Raw genomic sequence first — 22463 nt, 5'->3', positions numbered from 1 at the left:
ATCAAGGAAAAAACCTCTTTGATTAATCATGGGCAGTATTTGCTTATAGACAGCAATCTTAATACATTGCCCATCTACTCCAATAGTTAAGATGTACTTTTTAGGTTTTTGTTCATTTCCAGTGTCCCTAGGCACTTTAACATTAAAATATTTTCCAAGCAACCAGATTGTTTTGGATCCATCACCAGGATATCTGTGTGTCAGACCATTCGGCGGCATGGGGATGTTTGCAGCTGATTAACTTTGTCTAAATTCTAAGGACCTTGCACATCATGACAAGCATTTCTGAGTTTGTGAAATGCACACAGACTGATTCTCCTTCAGCCCTCTTCCATTACTGGCATTCCAAGTGCCCTTCCATTGATTTGTAATGCTCCTTTCTTCTCGCAGGCTGGATTTGGTAGAGTTTCCATTCACCAATCGATTGAAGAAGATAAAGGAGTTTGTGGAGAGGGGCCAGGTTTCGAAAGATGATGTGATATCGGAGTTAGGTAGGTTTCTGTTCTATTTGATTCTTTTTAAAGACTTTATTATGCTTGTATTTTTATAGTTTACTTTTAGGGCCTGGCTTTGTTGCATCTTTCTGGGACTAGTAACCTTTTTGGAAGAACTTCAAGGTCCCCAGAGGGAGTGAGATGGGTTCCTGGTAGAGCTGCAAAGCCCTTGGTGGTAAAAGGCTGTGGCTGAAGGAGCTGCTCAGCATTTAATAAGGAAGAGCTTGTGTGGAAACACTTAACAGCCCTGAGAAGGAGAGATCCGTGTCTTTGGAAGATATCCTTAGGCAAAAGTGGGAAGGACTGACCACTGGAAGAACTTTACATTTCAGGGTTTTAAAAGATGGGCCTATTTAAGACTTGCACTGTTCACACACCAAGGGGGTTAGGCCTGGGAGAATTATGCAGCCTAGAAAACAAGACATTCAAGTGTATGGAAAATCTGTGTGACTGGGAGAAGACCCGGCATGAGGAAGCGCTGTACAGCCCAGAGAGGGCAGGGCCACTTTGGGAGCTTTACCTCTCAGAATCCTAGAAGGCTGGGCCTTTGGAAGAGATCCACAGACAAGAGTGCAAGAGAGCTGGTCCTGGGCGAGCTGTTTTAACCAGAGGGAAAGAAGGTTGGGGGAGAGGCATAGCTGCTTGCTCCCAGTTGGGGAGTGCTTTATCCTAAGAAGCTCTAGCGGTAAAGGTATTGGCCAGAGGAGATGCAAAGCCTGAGTGGGAGTTGTTTGGGTCTTAAGCAACGCCTTATCTCAGAGAGGGAGATGGCGGAGGAAGCTGCATGCTCAGAGTGGGAGAGACTGAGGTGGGGAGTGAAGGAACTGACCCTGAAGGAGATGTGCAGCCCAGACTTGGCAAAGCTGAGAATTAGAGAGCTGCACAGGGAGAGTGTAGAGTGCTTGTTTGATGAAGCTACATATGGGGGAAGAGGTGTGGTGCTGCGGCCAGGGCGGCTGACTCTGGAACACAGGGGCTCACAGTTCGATTCCCAGCGGCAGGTTAGCCAGCGCCTTGTGACTCTGGGCAATAACTCACTTAATCTTCCCGACGGCTCCCAGCGCCGGGACACCTCGTCTGAGGTAGCTGCGCGCTTTACAAATGCTGGTATTATTATTATTATTATGGTATTTGAATGTGCTAAAGGCAGAGTTTGTTTTAATGTATGGGAAACCAACCTTACAAACCGGCAAAGAGACCATAAAAAGGCCCACAAACAGCCAAAATATGGACCCACACGCTCACCTGTCCGACCGGCCCCTCGGACACTGTCTGATTGCCCTATAGGTGAGTCCGATCCTGGAGATTTCCCTTTGACACTGAAAACAGTTGTCAGTACTTCGTATGGATTCATTATGCTTGGAAAATGTCAATAATGCTGCAAATGTTGGTGTTTGGTACTTTTCTCACGGTGGCTGCAGTAGCCACTTGACCTGTTGTGGAAGGGGTTTGGGCTTCCTAGGAAGGGGCCCATTAGCCTTCTTGATAGCCAGCAGTTGTGCAGGACACTATACTGCTGGTTATTGGTTTCGGTCAGAGTGCCCAGCCCATACAGACTAGTCCAGCCTTTTCAAAGAACTGTTGAGACTAAAGATATGTGCACATATGGTTAAAATGATTCGGACCCTACACATCTGTTAATTAATTAAAAGGAGAGCTCTATAACGAACATATTGGATTACAAGTATGCAACTGTTGCTAGTATGTAATGACTTTTCATAGTTTTATCTTGTCGTGTATGTGCATAGATGGCCATGCTGTGCCGAAATGCCACCTTATTTTCCAAGTAAATGGCATATTGTCAGTGCATCTCCTAATCCGGTGTCCCTCCAAATTTTTGGCTTTTTAGGAGGAAATCCCTTATTAGCAAAACCAAAAATACCAAAAAAACAGCTCAACTTTGTGACTGTTGACAGACGTCTGAAGATGGTTTTTACTAAATAGCTAGAAACCATGTCATACCAATAGTATAGATGTTTCCATGCTGCATAGGGGCATAAACCCTGATAGATGAGGATCCAGAAAGTGGTGTCATTTGGGCATTCTTGCGATCCGACCGCTTAGTCTAAAAATAAATTCTGAGTTGTCCTTTTGTATTTTTGATGGTTGCCTGAATCTATATTTGTGCTATATTTAAATGCTCTGGAGAATATACTGAATGTGAGATGAGTTTACGTTGGTGATCAGATTACACTATTTTACAGTGGTTCTTTTTATTAACCAGGTAATGGCATTGCTGCGTTGGAGTCCGTGCCCACTGCAATCTACTCCTTTCTGCGCTGCATGAACCCCGACCCTGATATTCCAGAGGAATACAACAGCCTTCAGAGAACGATCATATACTGCATCTCCCTGGGCGGCGACACTGACACCATCGCAACCATGGCTGGAGCTATCGCTGGGGCCTACTACGGTGAGGAACTGGTGCCCGCCAGCTGGAAGCAGAGCTGTGAAGGGCATGAAGATGCTGAAAAGTGGGCTGAGGAACTGCATGAGCTGTATTCAAAACGGTGCCAAGGTACCCCCACGGTGTAGTGTCCTTGGGCCTAACAAGCCATTCTGCCTTAAAACACCACTCAACATGCCTTTGCAACCGTGCGTGGCACTGTCCACGTGTCAAGGGTTATTGAGGTGGTGTAGGATGAATAGACGAGAAGCCCTTTCGCTGAGTGAAACTCAGCCAATGGTGGAGGACACAACCTCCCGTTCATGCTGGACCAGCAAGAGAAGCCTACAGCACAAGAAGGCCAACCGGAAGTAAACCTCAGAGACGATAGTCCAGGGAACAGTTTGATTACAGAAGTGTGTGGGGGTTTGTGCGCCTCGTGTTTATTCACAGCAGAGAGAGATGGGTGGGGTGGCATTTTTTTTGCTACAGTGCTCCATGTGTGAATATAAATATCCCAGGTGCAAATATTGGCCATAATCTCACAGCCATTTGTTTTGAGAAAATTAAAACGAGGACCAGTTCATATTTAGATAATCAAATTGGGAAAAAGCTCCTGTCGCCATCACTGCTGCAAGACTGCAGACATTCTCTGTTTATTGAAGCGGCCTTATTGTGTGTAGAAAGTTGTGAACATACTGAGCCCTGGATAAAACGCGCAGTTTCGATGTGGAGAAATGTGTTCCAGTTCATGTAACACAGCAGCAGTGACATTCACCATGGTCACGAGGGCGGACCCCTAATCAATTTTCATGATGTTTGAGATAAACATACATGCAAAGAATCTAAATGAGATTGAACACTGGTTCACAAACCCCCAAACTTGCCCGATTTTCAGGATAACCACTATGTAAGTGGCTATCCTGAAAATCGGGCAAGTTTGGGGATTTGTGAACCAGTGTTGGACATCATCTCAAGGGCTGGCTCCTTCAGTGGCTTGCATGCATGGTTTAGCAAGCGACATTGGCAGAGAACACCTATACTAGCAATAGAACTGTGCACCTCATCTTATGCAGCACCATAATGTCCAGAGCAGCCCATACTCCTTTTTCTGATCCCGCATGTCAAACAGTGGAGCAACTCACAAGCTCTTAGGCGACCAGACTGCTTTCTTCCATGAATACCAAAGTGGTAGTAAGTTTAGGATTTTGTCTTAAGTTAGTTCTGTGAATCGGGCGCATAGTGTTCCATTCTTGTACAGTAGGTGCTGACTGGCAACCACCAGCTCAAAGTAGCTACTTCATGTCACCCTGCAGCATAAGAATAAGAGAATCCACCACCCTGCTGTACTGCAGGATTAACCTAGGTTACATGGCACCGGGTCAAGTTTTTGTAGAAGTGTTGGTTTCCAAAATATATACATCTTTTGTTAAAACACATGTAGTGCTTGACTATTGGATACTCCTGCCAGCAGTTGCTAGTGTTAAACTAAAACCGTATGAAATTGGTTTCTGAGGCTTCAGTGGAAGGCATGTATTTTGATTACTTCTCATTATCAATCGGCTTCTAAGGGGAAGCTTGTTGTTTTTTGCTGATTGGGCTCCACAGTTATTTTTGCACCTTCTGAAAAGTCAGGAAGCAAACAATGGTAGACGGGTCGGACTAACGTGAGAAATAAAAATGCCACACTTGATAAAAAAACATTGCTGTCTTTAGGTGAATCAAATCTATGAAGAAAGACTGTTGTAGATTTGATTCATGTAAAGTGATTTTTAGTTTCGTGCAACATTTTTATGAAGTGAAATGTTTGTTTGGCAAATTAGTAGATTTTTTGGGGTGGGTTTGGCAAGAGGTGGCAGTATTGATAATTGTCAACAATTTTAATAAACATGAAGTAAAAATTTTTATTTTCTCATTTATAAATGTAAATGTTACATAGTGACCAACGTTTAGTGGCATGCCAGTACAAGAAAGAGTTCTTTATGCTGAAAGTGGTCCTCACATTTATCTTGGCTAAATCAATAGGGAGATGGCTTAAAACGTCAGTTTGCTTGTGAATAAGGACTTGGATGATGTTAAAAGGTAAACTACTCTTCCATCTTAGAATTAAGTTTATTTGCCTCCTGTGCAGTATACCGGTTTATTGCACGGAAAGCCTCCTACCCTACTCGCCCTGTGCCAGTTGCTTATCCATTGGGCCTACTTAATCTCTTACTGCAGCTTTCCTCTCGCTTAGGTATTCCTCTGATCTATACCAGGCATTTATGAATTAATTTCTGTCAAGAACATCTTGTGTTGCTCGTACAACATGCAGCCACCAGCCCCATAGCCAACTAAGGAGCAGGGAGCCTCCCCACAAAAGCTGAGGTAATACAACCTTCAAAGAAAGTGGACTGTTATCAGTGTTACTTAAAATTCCTAAGAAGACGTGTGCCAGGAACCGATCAGCATTGCTTGCCACCCACTTTAAGAAGTAATTTCTCTGTAGGTCGTCCACTTGTGAACCATCTTCTTTTTCTGAAGCACCTGGTTGTACGACACTAGAGCTAGGAAGATTCCCTAGATATCCAGAGCCAGTCAAGGCGTATTCACGAACAGTCTTCAATATGACTCTTATGTAGAGATAGAACCCAAAGACATTGGACCACCCTAGGCACGTGGGAAGCAGAAACGTCAGGCTCTGACTGCGCAAGTCTACTGGAGTCTGAACCAATAATTTTTCTGACCTTTGTCAGGTGTAGAAACAAAAGTCTGTGGGCACATCTATGCTAAATAGTATAAGTATAGATGTGTAGACCTCTTTTTTTGCAGACCGCAGTCTGCATAGTTGAAAACGTGCCAATTATGAAAAGTGGAAGAGCCTTCAAATGTTGTATGTTAATTAAGTTCCCCCCTAGGGACATCGATTGAAAGATTTTTCTCTGTACAAATTTCAACTTAAAGGAAACAATATAATCTCTTCGACATTCAAAGAGGATTTCACCCAAGTCACACAAAACCTGCCCTGCCATGGGACAACGTCAAGGGTATGGTGGACCCTAAAGAAGTAGTGGTACCTCTGCTCCTTGACCTTTCTGCCACCCTTTATATGATGGATTATCCCACTCGGTTTCTAAGACTAATGTATAGAGGTAAAGGGCATTGTCCTTCATTGAACTGCATCTTTCCTAACAAATCCTTAATTCCTTCCCTGTGCTTCTTCTGCTCTCACCATTTTGACTCAATGACAGGAGTTTGTCAAGGCTCCACTGTTGGTCCCTCCCCCGCCCCCCCCCCCCTTTTAATGTATATCTTAGACCGTTCATGAAGCGGACCACCTCCGTCTTCTTCAACTACTGCATTTGTATGCACTCAATTTACTAAAATTCTTGAGCCATACACGCTAGGGTCTTGTGTCATTTTTTTTTTTTAGGTCTCGCTGAGCCAGCGCATTTAGTGTGTGGCTCCAGAAAAATGCTACCACACGCTTGTGCTTGTGGCGGCCTAGAGCTTGCGTTTACGCGCACAAGCGTGCACGCGCCTCGCTCCGCCTCTCCAATGCTCGCTATACCTCTCCTTCTTCAGCGCGTGCGCCTCGCTCCGCCTCTCCAATGCTCGCTATGCCTCTCCTTCAGCACGCGCGCCTCGCTTTGCCTCTCCAATGCTCGCTATGAGACTCGTTCTTCAGCGCGCGCGCCTCGGTCCGCCTCTCCAATGCTCGCTATGCCTCTCCTTCAGTGACATTCTTGTGTCTATTATGCTTGTTTTTTTTTGAGGGTCGCAACCAGTTTCTGCACTTTATAAACATAACCGCTATGCTTGTGAAACTGTCTGAAATAGACCCTCAGTCCGTAAACTAGACGTTAACCTCCCTCGCCTATCACTTCTGTTTTAGCACAGACATCCCATGCGGATGTCCTCAGATTACCTGATAGAACTGTAATTCATAATTAATCCAACGAGTTCCTAATAATAAACCAACGAGTGGGTGAAGCAACCGCGAGTCAGCAGAATAAACTAATCCAGCGTTAAAACAGTTCTGCTGGTTAACCTCTTCTGTGCCCATAACGAGATAGTCTCGTCATGGAGCACGGTCGCGCTGTGCCCATGACAAGACTATCTCGTCATGAACCCCACCCACTAATGTAACGCCCGGCACAGGAGGGGGAAAGGGCGTGGCACAGAAGGGGTTAACGTGCCTATTGTTGGTGTCTGGTGAAACTGTCTGAAATAGTCGCTCAGCCTGTAAAACAGACCTTAACTCTCCCACCCTCGCCTCTCACTGCTGTGTAACACAAACATCCCACCCGCTGTCATCAAATTACCCGAGCGTCTTGTAATTTATCAACTGAGTTGTTAATAATTAATCCACAGTGCCCTAAAGCGTGTGTGAGCAAATAAAATAATCGAGCGTTAAAATTGCTCAGTAAATTAATGCAATTGTTTTTAGGAAGCTCAGTTAGGTACACTTCAGTTTCTAAGAGCTCTCCATCACTACACAGCTAGGTAAACGTCAGTTTCTAAGAGCTCTCCACTACTACACAGGAATGGAGAGCTCTTAGAAATTGAAGTTTACCTAGCTGGCTTCCTTCTGACGTTTGAAAGTTGGACTAAAAGTGGCTTGTAATTAACAGAAACGGCAGGTGCTTTCGGCGCTCTGTGTTGGGTTTATGAGACTAAATTTGTTTTGTAGCTAAATGCCTTCCATGACAGTCATGCAAAAATAAAGCAGCTTAGTTGAGCAAAAGAAACACAAACCTAAACTAAGCTGCCTCCAAAAGGGGGGTGGGGGGATGAGCCAAAGCAATCCATGGCTGAAAAGGGTGAGCAAAGCTGCTCACTGTGAATGTTTAGTTGTTGTTCTCAACTCAATGTAGCCAGACCGAAGAATAACATCTCAAGGCTTGTTGCATTTCATGTGCAAAGGCTTGTTTTATCTTGACTGGAGCCTCTGCAACTCCCAGAAGAAGAAAAGGAGGGACCAGGGCTTTAAGTGGGATGAAAAAACTGGGGGATCTCTCAAAGGGGCGTGGCCAATGTAATTAAGGACGTTGCTTAAAAACACGTAAGCTGAAAATATGTGCTTAACATAGTGTGCTGCCCGACTTGTATTGCTGTTTCTGTCATTGCATCCAGATATATGATACAACAAGTAATATTATACCTACAGCAAGTCAGGACTATTGGCTTTGTCAGTGGTTGTTGGTTGCATAAGATAAATAAGCAGCAACTATGGCTTGTATATAATATTGAAAAAGCTTCCACTTAAAGCCCTGGTGACACCACGACAATGTCGCTGCTCCTGAGTTTCAAAAAGAGAAGGATAATCCAGATACAAAATGACTCTTTAAAGGATTTCCCTTCCCCTACAACACTCACCTGGCATGACGTCATGCCGTAAGTTCTCCACTAGAGAGAAGTGAGCACATCCATGTGCCTGCTGTCACTGCAGTCTGGGAAAAAATGGACCGCCTGTGCTAGGGTACAAAACGGAGCCTGATAGAGACCCGTTTCGAGGCCTCTTTTAAACAAGCATTGGCATAACCAATAGGTCTCACCTTTGGGACCTTTATAAGTGTTTAGTTATCCAGTGCAATATCCTTGGTGCAACAACATTAAGTGTTGCATGGCTAAACACTTATAAGGTCCCAAAGGCGAGACCTATTGGCAATGCCAATGCTTGTTTTTCTTTCTTTTAGAATTAGTATGAGCATATGATTTTTAGGTCTCGCCTCAGCCAGCGCATGCGCTGCTCTGGCGAGACTTTTAGTAAGGGCTTCAAAAAAGGCTACCACTATGTCCTAGAGCTTGCGGTTACGCCCACGGGCGCGCTTATGAGCAGAGGCGCCATATGGCTTTCCTCTCTCGTCATGGGTCATCAGCTTTCAAGATACAAGAGCTTTCTTTCACATTCCTGAAGTCGATAGTGTCCTTGTCATTTGCGTTACTAAGCAATCCTGGGCGGAGCCAACTCTTAAATTAAATGAATCAGGTTATTCGTGTTTACAAGCATCTCCTGAAAAACGCAGCGAAACGTTCAAACGACTCCGTGGTTTGAAAGTTTCGCCACGTTTCTCAGGAGATGCTTGTAATCAGCTTTCAAGATAGGAGAGCTTTCTTTCACATTCCTGAAGTCGATAGCTTCCTTTTCATTTGCCTATATATCCCTACCTCTCTTCTTCCCCTCTACTCTACCTCTCTTCTACCCCTCTACCTCTCTTCTACCCCTCTATCCCACTCTCTCAGACTCACACACTCTCTCAGACTCACACACACTCTCTCAGACTCACACACACTCTCTCAGACTCACACACACTCTCTCAGACTCACACACACTCTCTCAGACTCACACACTCTCTCAGACTCACACACTCTCTCAGACTCACACACTCTCTCAGACTCACACACTCTCAGGCTCACACACTCTCAGACTCACACTCTCTCTGACTCTCACACACTCTGACTCTCACACACTCTCTCTGACTCACACACTCTCTCTGACTCTCAGACACTCTCTCAGACTCTCACAGACACTCTCACAGACACTCTCACAGACACTCTCACAGACACTCTCACAGACACTCTCACAGACACTCTCACAGACACTCTCACAGACACTCTCACAGACACTCTCACAGACACTCTCACAGACACTCTCACAGACACTCTCACACTCTCTGACTCTCTCTGACTCTCTCTGACTCTCTCTCACACTCTCTCTCACACTCTCACACTCTCTCACTCTCTCACTCTCACACTCTCACATTCTCTCTCACACACTCTCTCTCACACTCTCACACTCACTCTCACTCACCCTCTCACACTCTCTCTCTCTCACACTCTCTCTCACACATTCACACTCACACACACACACTCACACACACTCACTCTCTCTCTCACTCTCACACACACACACTCTCACACACACACTCTCTCACAGACTCTGACACTCTCTCACAGACACTCTCTCACTGACACTCACAGACTCTCTCACTGACACTCACTGACTCTCTCTCACTGACTGACTCACTCTCTCACTGACTGACTCACTCTCTCACTGACTGACTCACGCTCTCTCTCTCACTGACTGACTGACTCACGCTCTCTCTCACTGACTGACTGACTCACGCGCTCTCACTGACTGACTCTCTCTCTCTCACTGACTGACTCGCTCTCTCACTGACTGACTCTCTCTCTCACTGACTGACTCACTCGCTCTCTCTCACTGACTGACTCACTCTCATCACTCGGCGCCACCACAGCATCACTCGGCGCCACCACAGCATCACTCGGCGCCACCACAGCATCACTCGGCGCCACCACAGCATCACTCGGTGCCACCACAGCATCACTCGGCGCCACCACAGCATCACTCGGCGCCACCACAGCATCACTCGGCGCCACCACAGCATCACTCGGCGCCACCACAGCATCACTCGGCACCACCACAGCATCACTCAGCATCGCCTTTGTAATAGTACACCACCACCACATCATCATCATCACTCAGCAAGACCTAAGTATCATTCAGCATCCTCAGCATCGTCTCAGCACCAGTCACCACCACCACCACCACCACCACCACCACCACTACCACCTCTTCATCACTCGACACCACCTCAGCCTGCTCTCGGAATCTGCCATCTGTTGATTCTTCCCTAGCGTCTGGCTGCTGCTAGTGTTATAACACAGGTACTAGTTCACAACCTTCAACCTCCAATTGTTTATGCCCCCTCAAAAAAAAACTTTAACAAGCATTGCAAGAACAAAAGAAAAATGAGGACATTTTTTATTGTACATACATTTTTGTTAATATGTTCGTTCTGTTGCACATAATGCCTTCTTGGTCATATATAAGGTAACAAAAATGCTTCTGGCACTTTTTTATTAAATGTTTTCAGCATGCTGCACAGAAGCCACACTTCTCTGCAGCACAGCTTACACACATTGGCAAAGTCAATAGCTCTGCCTAAGCACTTATAAGGCCTCAAAGGCTAGATCTATTGGGTATGCCAATGCTTGCTTAGAATGGAATCTTGGGGAATGAGCTCGATGGAGATCTATAATGGCAGATCAAGATGAAAGGAGCAGGTTAGAATGTGGGGCATGATGGAACAAGCCAGGTTTTTAAGGCCTTTGGAAGAAGGAAGATAGCATACCCCGTTTGGGGGAACCTGTGGGTAAGCAGGGACTGCTGGTCCACAGCCGTGGGGGCTGGAGTCGTTTGCCTTGGCTGTCCCAGGGTTCGACCCACTATGGCTCTGCAAAACTGGGCCAGGTACAACCCTTTTAGCACGTAACTGTCAGTGATAGTGACGGAGGATATTCAATGGCTTCTCAGAGCTAGTGTGAGGGTGCGTAAGCTCCGAACTGAACCATATCCCAGCAAAGCAATATCTGATTGCCTAACCAAGTGCTGTACTTTGATAAAGAAAAGTACTTTAATACACATGTAAAATTTAATACCTCACAGAATAGGCTTCATGTACAATTACTTTACTGGCACTTTGGCTACTGCATTTTGGGTCCTGCTCCCCTTCTCCCAGATGTCCCTCATCTGTGTAATTAGGCAGGTCTTCACTGATGGGTTCGAGCTCTCCACAAAAGGTATCCGGCTGAGTTGCAGTTTACTCCTTTTAACAGGTTGTGCTCTGAGTTGTCTGAAACAGTCCCCGCGGTACAGTATTTACCACAGTGAAGCTGTTTCAGAACTCCTAGGTCAGGTGGTGGAGATTCACAGCACATTTTCTTCTCACTCCCTGGTCTGGGAGGAGGCACACCAACTTTAGTTATTCCCACGTTCTGTTATAGGCTGCAGTAGGAAGCAGTAGAGGCCACTGCCCTGAGTTCCTGTAGATGTGCAAGGCTTTGGTAATGACTCTGGCCTACAGCTGTCAAAGAACCCGGAGTCACTGCAGACGTGCGAGGCCCCAGTAATGACATAGGACTCTGGGTGTCAGCGAATCTACTTGAGGGCTTGGGTGCAGTGGGGGCGGCACTGATTGGGCATGGTGGGGGGAAGGGGGCAAATAAAAAATTAAAAACGTAACTCTGCTCCGCGTCTTTTGGTCGCATCTCTCCACTCTGGCTGGAACAGAAAGGACACAGGAAGCACCAAGGCTTGCCTGAGTTGTGATTGGTCAGAGCGCTGTGGTTTGGCGCTCAGGTGGGAAATGGGGGCCTGGGCAGCAAGTACTCCAACCAGACTGTAATGCAGCCTGGGTAGAGAGCAAGCTATGTGCGCACAAATGTTTGGCCGCCCCAAGATGGCCGGCCAAACATTCATGCGCATGTAGAGAATGAAAACCACTCCTCCCCTCCCCTGCTCCTTCAGCAGAGCAGCCTGCCCTGCTTCCCAAAGAGGCCGCGCCCGCAACCAGAAAAAATAAAATGATAATAACATTGAGTTATCATCATTTTTTTTTTCTTACACTGATGAATAGCAGTGGGGCGATGCTCCTCCGCCTTAGCGGAGGGAGCTGCTACTGCTTGTGTGATGATATGCGGATTGTGCTGCTAGTGTCCTAGATCACGGGGCAGTGGCACTGTCCATCTCAGATATAGTATGATCTGCCTCAGACACAGTTTCTCTGATGCAGTGGCACAGTCCACTTAAACACAGTTCTTCGATGCAGTGGGAAAGTCTGCAAGGGCACAATTTGTCGATGCAGTGGCACAGCTACTCCGGCATCTAATGTTAGATGCAGTGACAGTCCAATCATGCGCTTATTATTGGATGCACTAACAGTCTCCTTGGGCACAGATTCTTTATTGCAGTTTCTACCTGTTGAATGCTCCTGGGCATGCATATCTCTCTCCTCGGTCTTCCTGTTCTAGTGGACCCACACACCACTGGGACCTGCTTCTGGCTTTGCCTGAAAAGTCATCCCCCCTTCAGGCTTGGCAGGCGGTTTCCCCCCTCCCAGTGGGCATGTTGGTTTCTAGGCACTCCTGGTCAGAAGAATAGAGGTGCTTCTTTCTAGGCAGTACTGCAGGTGATGTCCCCTCACCTATAGAGATCTGGCTGTCAGGCAGACACCAGCTCTGGTGCCAAAGGAGTTCTCTGAATACCCTGCGGAGCACTTCCTTCTTGGTCAAAGAACGTGGGAACTGAAACAAGTGATTTATTGGCTCTCAATTTTATAAAGTCAAAGAAGACCGAGATGAAAGGATGGCCTTTTTAAATGGGGTCCCTTTCACCTTATCAACAGAGTGCAGCCCCAACCTTCACCCCCCAGCTTCTACCAAGTGGGGGTGCTGCAGGAAAACAAATTGGCAGTTCCTCTCAGCAAAAGGCCTAAAGGAGCCTTATGTTCTCCATGCCTCTCAGCGTCTAGATAGTAAGCGGGCTTTTCTACTGGACAGAGTTCTCATCAGAGTCAAATGAGAGGGGTAAGAGGGAAAAGTGCTACAAATTATAGGGGTTCTGCCTGAGAAGAACAAGGAAAGTGTCGCAGAGCTGTTGATGGGGAGAGAAGAGTAATGATTAACACTCTGAACTAGACAGAGTTGACAATCCTAAAAAGTTCTCTTGAGGAACTGCTTGCATTGGAGAACTGTTGGTGGCTTCATAAGACACTAGGATGGTTCAGACCAATTTCTTGTATATGTGTTGACCGACTGTAGGTAGATCTTTTAAGAAACATGTTTTATTATAGCCTTATAGCTGCTATTAAAGGCCCGCTCCAGCGTCGGCGAGGGCCTTTAACAAGGAAGCAGGACTTTAATAGTCGGTATAGCCCTGCTACGAAGGGCTATAAGGCTATTAGAACATTCCGCCACTAGAGGGCAGAATGTCCTAACAAATAAAACAAAGGCTCCAGGGAGCGCGAGGGGATTCAAATCCCCTCAGGCTCCCTGAAGCCTTTGTTCACAGCCAGAGCTGTGAACAAAGACACATTGGAATGTAGGCGCTCCAGGCTTATACCAGCCATTATAAGCCCAGAGCGCTCCATTGTTTTCAATGGAGCTCCCAACATTCCAATATTCTAATAAGTTTAATTGACATTTCAAAACAGTGCCCGTACACCGATGCACAAGTATAATCAGCAGGTAAAATGACAGTTAACCAAAACATAGGATGTTATTAAAGTTAAGAATACAACAGAGTGGATGTGTCACAGCTTAATAAAGAGCACTGACAGCTATATATGTAGAGGAGTAGTGAGGCCTGCTGGAGGTGGTAGCTTTGATCTCTGTGTGTTTGTGGAGGGCATAGTAAATGCAAACAACTGATTGGGGAACAACTAAAGTGTACCACATGAGTTAGGAGAAAAGTCATGGAGGGGGCTGGGGAGGGCTGCTATGGTGCCCGCAGCAAGTCTCGGAGCGTATGACTTGGTGGAAGGAAGACCCGCAAATAGGCTGGGCACCTCTCAGATGGGCTTCAGGGCGTGTCTCACACCTGAAGACTGTAGGTAGGCAACCTTGTTTTCTACTGAAAAATCCGCACTCCAGGCTCACGTCGTTTTTTCACAGTGAAGTTAGATGTTCATAAAATCTTGGCTAAGTGAAGGAGCAGTGGATGTGAATGGTGTCCCAGGTAATAATCAAGTCCAGTAAATAAGATATCCAGGTGGTTGTCTGATAGAATATCAAAGCAAAAAATATTGTGCGGGTAGGATATCATGTCAAAAATATCAAGGACCAAAATACCAAGAGGGTAAGTGTAAATAGGTAAGCATAGATTTGCTATTGTTAGCTCCACATCTATGTACCCTGAAGAGATATAAATATATAGTCAAGCTACATATATGTGGTTATATATAGTAAAACTTGCTTACCCAGAGAAACTTACCTTCACAATATATTTGCCCTCGATATTCTGGTCACAATATTTTGTACACACAATATTTTTAACTCTATATTTTGTCCAAAGACCATCCAGGTGAGGTAGTCTATGAATGGAAATGAATCGCCTCAAACTCAACAAAAAAAAACGAGATACTAGCTGTTTCAAATTGTTTACCTCGCACCTATTCCCCGTCTATGCAAAACAGCTTGGTCTACCTCTGTACCTAATATTATGAGTAAAGAATCGAGATGTGCTTATGAACATGAACCGCCTGATTATCCCTCCAGTGAATCAAGTTATGAAGGGATCCTTGTACATGATGAGATGCCTATGGCAAGGGTCCCTTACCTAGGATACCACCACGAACCTAGCACTCTTCTATCTAGAGGACTCCAGCAGTAGGTACCTTGCAGGATCTCACTAAGAGATTCAACTCTAAAGTGGATTCACAATAACACCTTAGACTTAGTACTAGGGCTTTCATTTCACCTTCACTTAAGGATCTACATTGGCTGCCTGTAGCCAGACAAATGAGCTTCACCGTCTTCGATCTAGGCTAGATCCACTTCTGTTTTTCACTTCCTTCAGTATGGATGTAGCGCCTTCAAAGCTACCACACCTAAAACATGAGACTCGCTAATTAGAGTCTTGAATTCTGAGAGCGCTAGAAATCTGGCTAGCCCCACAGCTATAGCTAGTAAGTTACATATGAGCCCTAAATAAATGGGCAGGTGTCTGCATGAGCAACTCTATCTATTCTAACACTATTACTCCACATTTCCTGCGTATGCACAGTGACTAGAACTCATAATGTTTAGAGCATGCCTCCTAACTTCATGCCTCTCGCACAGTATCTGCCATACCTGGGTTGGTGCATCCACAATCCTGCACGCTCGTAGGGCACCTAGACATCTCAAGCAAATCGGAAAACTCTACGTTCGTGCCAGGGGTATGAAGTACTGTATACATGTTAGCATACAGCGGAACTGAACTACTTGAAACAGCTGTTGCTGCTGTCCACGGTCGAGACACATTATCAGAGTTGATAAATAATCCCAGCATCTCCAGTTTCTGGCTGTGGGTTGTCAGGGTTGAGGTGCATTAGTTGTGTATAGGATGGATTGTGGAATAAAAGCAGAGCACACGGGTGCATTGGCAGAGCTGGGTGTGCAATGCCAGGGCTTTTAATAGCAGGCGATGCAGTTGCTGAGGACAGATGTGCTGCAATGGAAGTGCTCATTGATCCCTTATATGTGGAGTAGCAGGAAGCATACCGGCAGATGTTCCAGCGTCTCAGTACTTGGAATAGAAGAAAGTGCCACTGGCTTCAATGGAGAGCTGTGCATCGTGTTCATTAGTATTGTCATACCAGGCCACGCAGCAGGGACAAGAGGTTATGAATGAATGAATAAATGAATCTCAGTAGGGCAGACAACTTGGGATGGGCAAATTGGGATGGGATGGAGATACTTTGGCAGATCTGTTTATTGAATCTCAGTCCTGCAGGAGCAGGACATGCTGCTGGTTATGATCTCTGTTTGTGAAGCAATGGTATAGATATGAGTTTGAATGAACAAAGAAGGAGATACAGCAGGTCAAAGTCGTGGTCATTTAGTGGAATTGCTTGCTGTATACAGTACCGAGTTATATCTTCAGCCATTTTTTGGGTCCGCTCTCCCAACCCCAAAAGCATTGGGTGTAAGAAGTAAACTTCTGCCGCAATGTGACCATTCTTCCTACCCAGTAGATACTGGGCACAAGTCACCTGTTAGCCATCCGCGTTGTTCAGATCTCTTACATAGTGCCCCCTGGAGATGATTTTTGGTCGTTCCCTGTGGGCAGTAGACACATGCATGATATGCCCACATTCCACACTTGGTGACCAGTCACTCCACACCCAGTACCCACGCCCCAATACCTAAAGGTCAGGCCCTTCTGCTATATGCAGCTTGTGCCAGGTGTAAGGTGTGGCCTTTTGCCATGCCCTCTGGCAATTGTTCTGCACCACCGATGCCGCCTGAGCATGGTCGTATGTCACATCCCATTCTCACTGGTTGCCTGTGGTCTTGAAGCCATACCCAGCAGTTGCTGGGAAGAGGGGGCGCACTTCACTCTGTACCTAGTGCCTGGAACCAGCACCCCTCGACTAAGGTTATGGCTGGTCCTTTCAGGCATGGTTCTCAAGCAGTGGCTTCCAAGTTCTTGCTTATCGATAACTCCATTCATCAACTTCAATGGTAAGTTCAACTTTTACGAATAGGCCACATTACATTGCATGAGTGTACAACGGGTACATTGCTACATCGCATACCATTACAACCAAGCCAGAACAACAACTTGCTGGGGGGGGTGCAGGATTTGGAATTGTATAATTTACTATTCGAACTCCAGTCTGTGCAACAGTAGGGAGGTGCTGGATTTTTTTTACCATACAACATAATTTCATCCCTGATTGACAGCACACAGCTTTCCAAGATAAAACTTTAATGGACAGACATTGTTTTAGAAAAATTCATGTAGATTAGCCTCACATACCTAATGTTATAAGTAATACAGAAAATGCATCATCTTTGGCTACTTGTAGAACACTATTGGCTAGTGCCTACTGGTAAAGGGGTGAAGTGCATGCCTCTTCTCTAGGGATTAGGCATGGTTAAAATTTTAGCATAGTAGAACTTTAATATTACATCACCCTGCATTTACATTGTAAGAGAAAATTTGCTTTGAAACCGTGGTCCATTTGCCATTCATGTTCTCAAGGGCAGAAGGCATTTATACCCTATGCTGATTTATCTAGCCCCCCTAGGATTTGAGGCTGGCCTCCAGTGCACAAGGAAAGTTAAGAATATTTGTTTCTGTGTGTAAGTTAGTTCTGATATGTAAATATTTATTTCTGTAACCCGCCCCAAAATTCCCTATGGGGTTTTCAAGCTTTGCAAAATGTTAAAAATGAAACAAACATGCACTAGAATTTTTTGTGAAAATGTTGGGGCAATTAAACCAACAGCACCAGACGTATTTGCAAAAAAAAAAAAACTGTCAAATGATATACCTATTTGTAGTACCACCTCTAAAATATTAGAGTGTATGCTTTAGCAACACTTTGCCATGTTTTACAAATATGCAAAAAGTATGTGCCCGCCTAAAACCGATCTTTAAAATATTGTGTAAACTTATCAAGGGAACATTTATTTTTTATTTGTGTCCGCATATAATCTGGTCGTGTGAAATTACAGAAGCCTTCATAGTTGTAAATGCTTTGTGTAGGCTTTCAAGTTTTACGTTTAAACCAATAAATATTGGTAAAACTCCACCAAAACTGAAATAGGCTTATACAGTGTAAACAGATTAATACTGCCAAAAACAGTTTGTTCAGCACTCTTATAAACTAAAATGACATTCAAGGAAAATGATATGTGAGTCAGTGTCATTTTTCTGATAGGGCCACCTTATTTACAAAAGGAAGACTGATTTGAGATTAGTCTAATTGCATTTTGATATTTAGGGATGCTGTTAAAATATTTTTTGTTTATGTTTCTATTAATCTTGACTGCTCTGCTAAGTGATGCATAGTTTACAACCATGTTTTCTCATTAAACCAATTACAATAGACTGCAGGGAATCTAGGACAGTTACAATGATACTTGATCATTTGGCAATGTTTTAACTCTGTCACTCTTTAGGTCAAGCATTGGCGAAGCCAATAGGTCTTACCTATGTTAGAGCTATGTGTTTGTCAATGTCTTTTAGTCATGCACAGCATGGCTAAAAGTTAGTAATGTTGTGTAGGGGAGAATGGCATAGAGAGGAGTGGAATGGCGTAGAGTGGATTGGCATAGAATGGAGTGGCATGGAGTGGGTAGAGTGTCACCTAGTGGAGTAGAGTTAAGTGGTGTGGAGTGGCATAGAGAGGAGTGGCATTGAGTAGAGGAGAGTGGTGAAGACTGGGGTGGCATAGAGTAGTGTGGCAGTGTGTGGAGTGGCGTAGGCTGGAGTGGCCTAGAGTGAGTAGCATAGATTAAAGTAGCATAAAGTAGTACAGTTGTAGGTGTAAGTGACTTGAATAAGGAACCAAATATAAAATCAACAAAAAGGTATGAGGCATAAATGAGATGAATGGCTGAAAGGCAATGTAAATAGATGTTCAGCTGCAAGCATCATGGACGTGTAAATGAGTTCTTTGTGTGGCATTTATAGGTAATTTCATTGAAGTTGTAAGAGTAAGCCAAAAGGTACAGGCATAGATAAACAATATCCAAACAGAGTAAGTGTTGTGAAACGCGTACCTCAACCACAGCGCAATCAGAGGACGGACACTAATCAAGTTCAATCAATCTGTGCTTGATTCATGCTCCACAGAAAGAAAAGGAAGAAGCGCCTGGCACGCACTGGCCAATTTGCAGGCAGCAAAAAAGAGTGACCTTTAAGCCAACAAATTGGAAGCAATGGGCACGATCCAAGCCCTTTATTATAAACAATACTCTTAGCAAGCGCTGTCACAGATGAGACTTAAAAATGGCTCGTTCATAAGAACCCTTGATCACCAGTGACTATATATAGCAGGATCTGTAGCAGGACACATGCTATATATCCCAACGTTAAATTATAAATCGCATAATTGGATGACAAGTACCTATTGCAAGTGTGCGGCCACCATGCACATGAAAGAATGATGAAAGGATGTCACACAACTTTCCACATAAAGAAGTAGCATAATAACAATACTCAGAGCTGTCAGGTGGGCCATAGTCAAAGCCAACTGCCAGTTGCTGCTTGGGTTTTGAAGCCTATCTGTACACTGTAAAAAAAAAAAAGAAAAAAAAAACCTACAAGTCCCAAAATGCACTTCGATGTCCATTTAGGGCTGGCTGAAAGCATCATACATGTCATGGGCCACTCAGCAACTATGGTTATCCACTCAGTAGCAGCAACACTTCTGCAAATCGAGCTGAAAAGCAGTGGGGAGCAGGCTGAATGCATCCAGTTTCGTGTGTTTGAGAATGCAAGGAAACAAGTTAATCCGGTGTAGCTCGAAAGTTTGAAAGTTCCACAATCATGATCCATTTTTTTTTTTTAACAACTAATTTTTATTTGGTCAGTTTGCAAAACAACAAGCAGTGATCTTGTATTGGCTCGTTGAAGAAGTTGGATAATATGCGCATATATAACCATTTCTATGAATGTAATCAATCCCTGCGGAACATGCAGGTAAAATAAAAAAGGGTTTTTTAAACGATATGCAGACAGCGGGCGAGTATCGGAATACAGCACATAATACAGCAGGTATGAAAAGCCCAGACCAGTGAAACAGTAGTACAAGCATGCAGCAAGAACAAGGATGGCCCCCGACAGCGGATGGCAGATCCCACTCAGAGGTCCTCCTCAGAGAGAGGGGGTATATCTATCCCATGATATGCTGCCCACCGCGACCATATCTTACGATGTTTCCATGGGCAGCCCCTGGCCTCGAACACTGCAATTCAGCTCCCATGCATCTGTCCATTTCAGTCTTCCATATGCTGAGAGTCGGGGGAGAGGATGCCTTCCATCTCTGTGCAATGTCACGTTTGGCAATAGTAAGAGCGAGGAACAAGAGGTGTTGCTTATATCGGTTCCCCCCCAATATCGTCCGTAGAGTGCAACAGAAACAATTGTGGGTCCGATGGGAGCACCCACCCCAATACCTCTCCAAGACATGACCGGATTCTGTTCCAAAAGGGCTGTAAGGCAGTGCAAGCCCATATAGTATGGAAGAAGGACCCCTCATCTCTGCCACACCTCAGACATACTGGTGATTGAATAACTCCCATTCGCCATAGTCTTACTCTTGTATAATACACTCTATGTAAGTATTTGAATTGAATGAGCTGATAACGCGCAGAGACCGCCGCACCCCTGGGGCTGGCAATCGCCTCCGCCCAGTCATCGTCTGTCAATTCTGGAATATCGGCCAGCCAGGCCAGTCGGGTCTTTTCCAGCGTGGTGGGAGTGGGAGTTGTCAAGGTTTGATAAATTTGCCTAATTTTATGCAGGCCGAGGTCACCCATCAGCAGGCATCCCTCTAGGGGCTGAAACTCCGGGAGAGACTCTACGTGTCGGATCTGGGGGGTGAGTGCGTGTCGGAGCTGTAAAAACTTAAAAAATTGTGATTTGTGAAGGCTAAACTCAGTCTGAAGTTGTTGAAATGATTTAAGAGAGGCATCTCTCCACACATCGCCAAGCGTCGATATCCCTACCAAGTCCCATCCCCGGAACCCACTCAGTACGCTAGCCGTCTTGAGATAAGTGCCTTGCCACAATGGGGTCTGTCGAGTCAATCGCCCTCTTCAACCCATCCGTCTGGTCGTCGACCTCCATAATTGTATGACCACCCTGCCAGCTGGCGGTAGGTGGTCCAGCTAAGTGTAGCTATATAATAAGTGGAGAAGGGGGGCGTGTTCCATTGCGGCCTGTTCTACAGCATATGCCGGGTCGGTAGGGGAATTATGCCACAACTCATTAATCACAAGGATGTGAGACGCGACGTAATAGGAATAAATATACGCAGCCGCGATCCCCCCACAATACGTGGATTGCACACAGGCGCAGAGCGCCACACGAACAGCCCCACCGCCCCAAAGGAATCTATTTTGTATGGCATTTACCTGAGTAAACCACGCACGAGGAATGGGAAAAGGGACATTTTGGAGGCGATATAGAATTCGAGGCAGGGAGTCCATTTTAAAAATGTCTGAGCGCCCATAAAGGGATAGCGGAAGAGCCGACCAAATTGCCGTTTCATTTTTGAGACTGGTTAGCAGTGGGGTGATATTGTGGGTCCAAGAGATCTTGGGACATGGAGAGATAAAGATCCCCAGGTACTTGAAGCCGTGTGTGGCTTTAGACAGCTGCGCAGCCCACGACTCGCGGCCCTGATGTCCGCACACTGGGAAGAGGATAGATTTAGCCGGATTGGCGTGGAGGCCAGTGGTGCTTCCAAAGACTCTGAGGATTTCCAATATCCGGGGTCCGGAGTACCAGGGGTCTGTCATAAAAAATAGGACATCATCCGCATATAATGCTGTGCGGTCGGATTTTGAACGGGACCTCTCAAACCCTCTGAGCACCGGGTCACTTCTGACCCAAGCTGCCAGGGGCTCTACCGCCAGGGCAAACAATAATGGGGAAAGTGGGCAACCTTGGCATGTGCCCCGCTGGATCGGGAAGCGGCGGGATCGATGTCCTGCCACGCGGACCGATGCCGTCAATTCAGTATAGAGTAGGCGTATGTATGTCAGGAAGCGGGCCCGAAGTTAAGTGCCTCAAATATTTGGAAAAGGTAGACCCAGCTTAACAAGTCGAATGCTTTGTCGATATCGGCTAACAGGAGGGCGGCTGGGCGCCCAAGGGTGGGGGCCGCGGCGATGGCGTTATGAACTCTCCTGATGTTGTGTCTAGTGGCCCGCTGCTGCATAAATCCTGACTGATCAGGATGTATCAGCTCGGTAATGCACCCCCGAAGGCGGTCAGCCAAGACTTTCCCTAACAATTTGGGTTCAAAGTATATGAGAGAAATTGGGCGATAAGAAGATGGGTCTTTAGGTGGTAGGCCTGGTTTAAGAAAGAGCACTATCTCCGCGTGGCGCCAATCGCTTGGTAAAGGTGCCTGGTCTGAAGCATCTAAGATAGTAGCCAATAATGAAGGTCCTAGAAGGGGCATATGGGAATGGAGAAATTCCATTGGGAAACCATTCGGGCCCGGAGCGCGACCCGGACGGAGCGCGTTGAGGGCACCAGTCAATTCTTCTAGTGTTATTGGAGTCTCTAGACG

The 22463-nt window shown here is 45.6% G+C and overlaps 1 protein-coding gene across 1 annotated transcript in view; it reads left to right on the top strand.

Moving 5' to 3' along the window:
• ADPRS (ADP-ribosylserine hydrolase) overlaps nt 1-4783 on the top strand; it is a 56224-nt gene extending 51441 nt beyond the window's left edge. The window contains exons 5-6 of the mRNA XM_085647969.1: nt 391-491; nt 2719-4783. Of these exons, the coding sequence (XP_085504095.1) occupies nt 391-491; nt 2719-3029 (412 nt within the window). The 3' untranslated portion in view covers nt 3030-4783. The remainder of the gene's footprint in view (nt 1-390; nt 492-2718) is intronic.
• Nucleotides 4784-22463: the final 17680 nt, after the last annotated feature.

The sequence above is a fragment of the Triturus cristatus genome, chromosome 3_2 (assembly GCF_964204655.1).
Source record: "Triturus cristatus chromosome 3_2, aTriCri1.1, whole genome shotgun sequence".
Lineage (NCBI taxonomy): Eukaryota > Metazoa > Chordata > Amphibia > Caudata > Salamandridae > Triturus > Triturus cristatus.
This window is presented reverse-complemented; position numbering and strand designations above follow the sequence as displayed.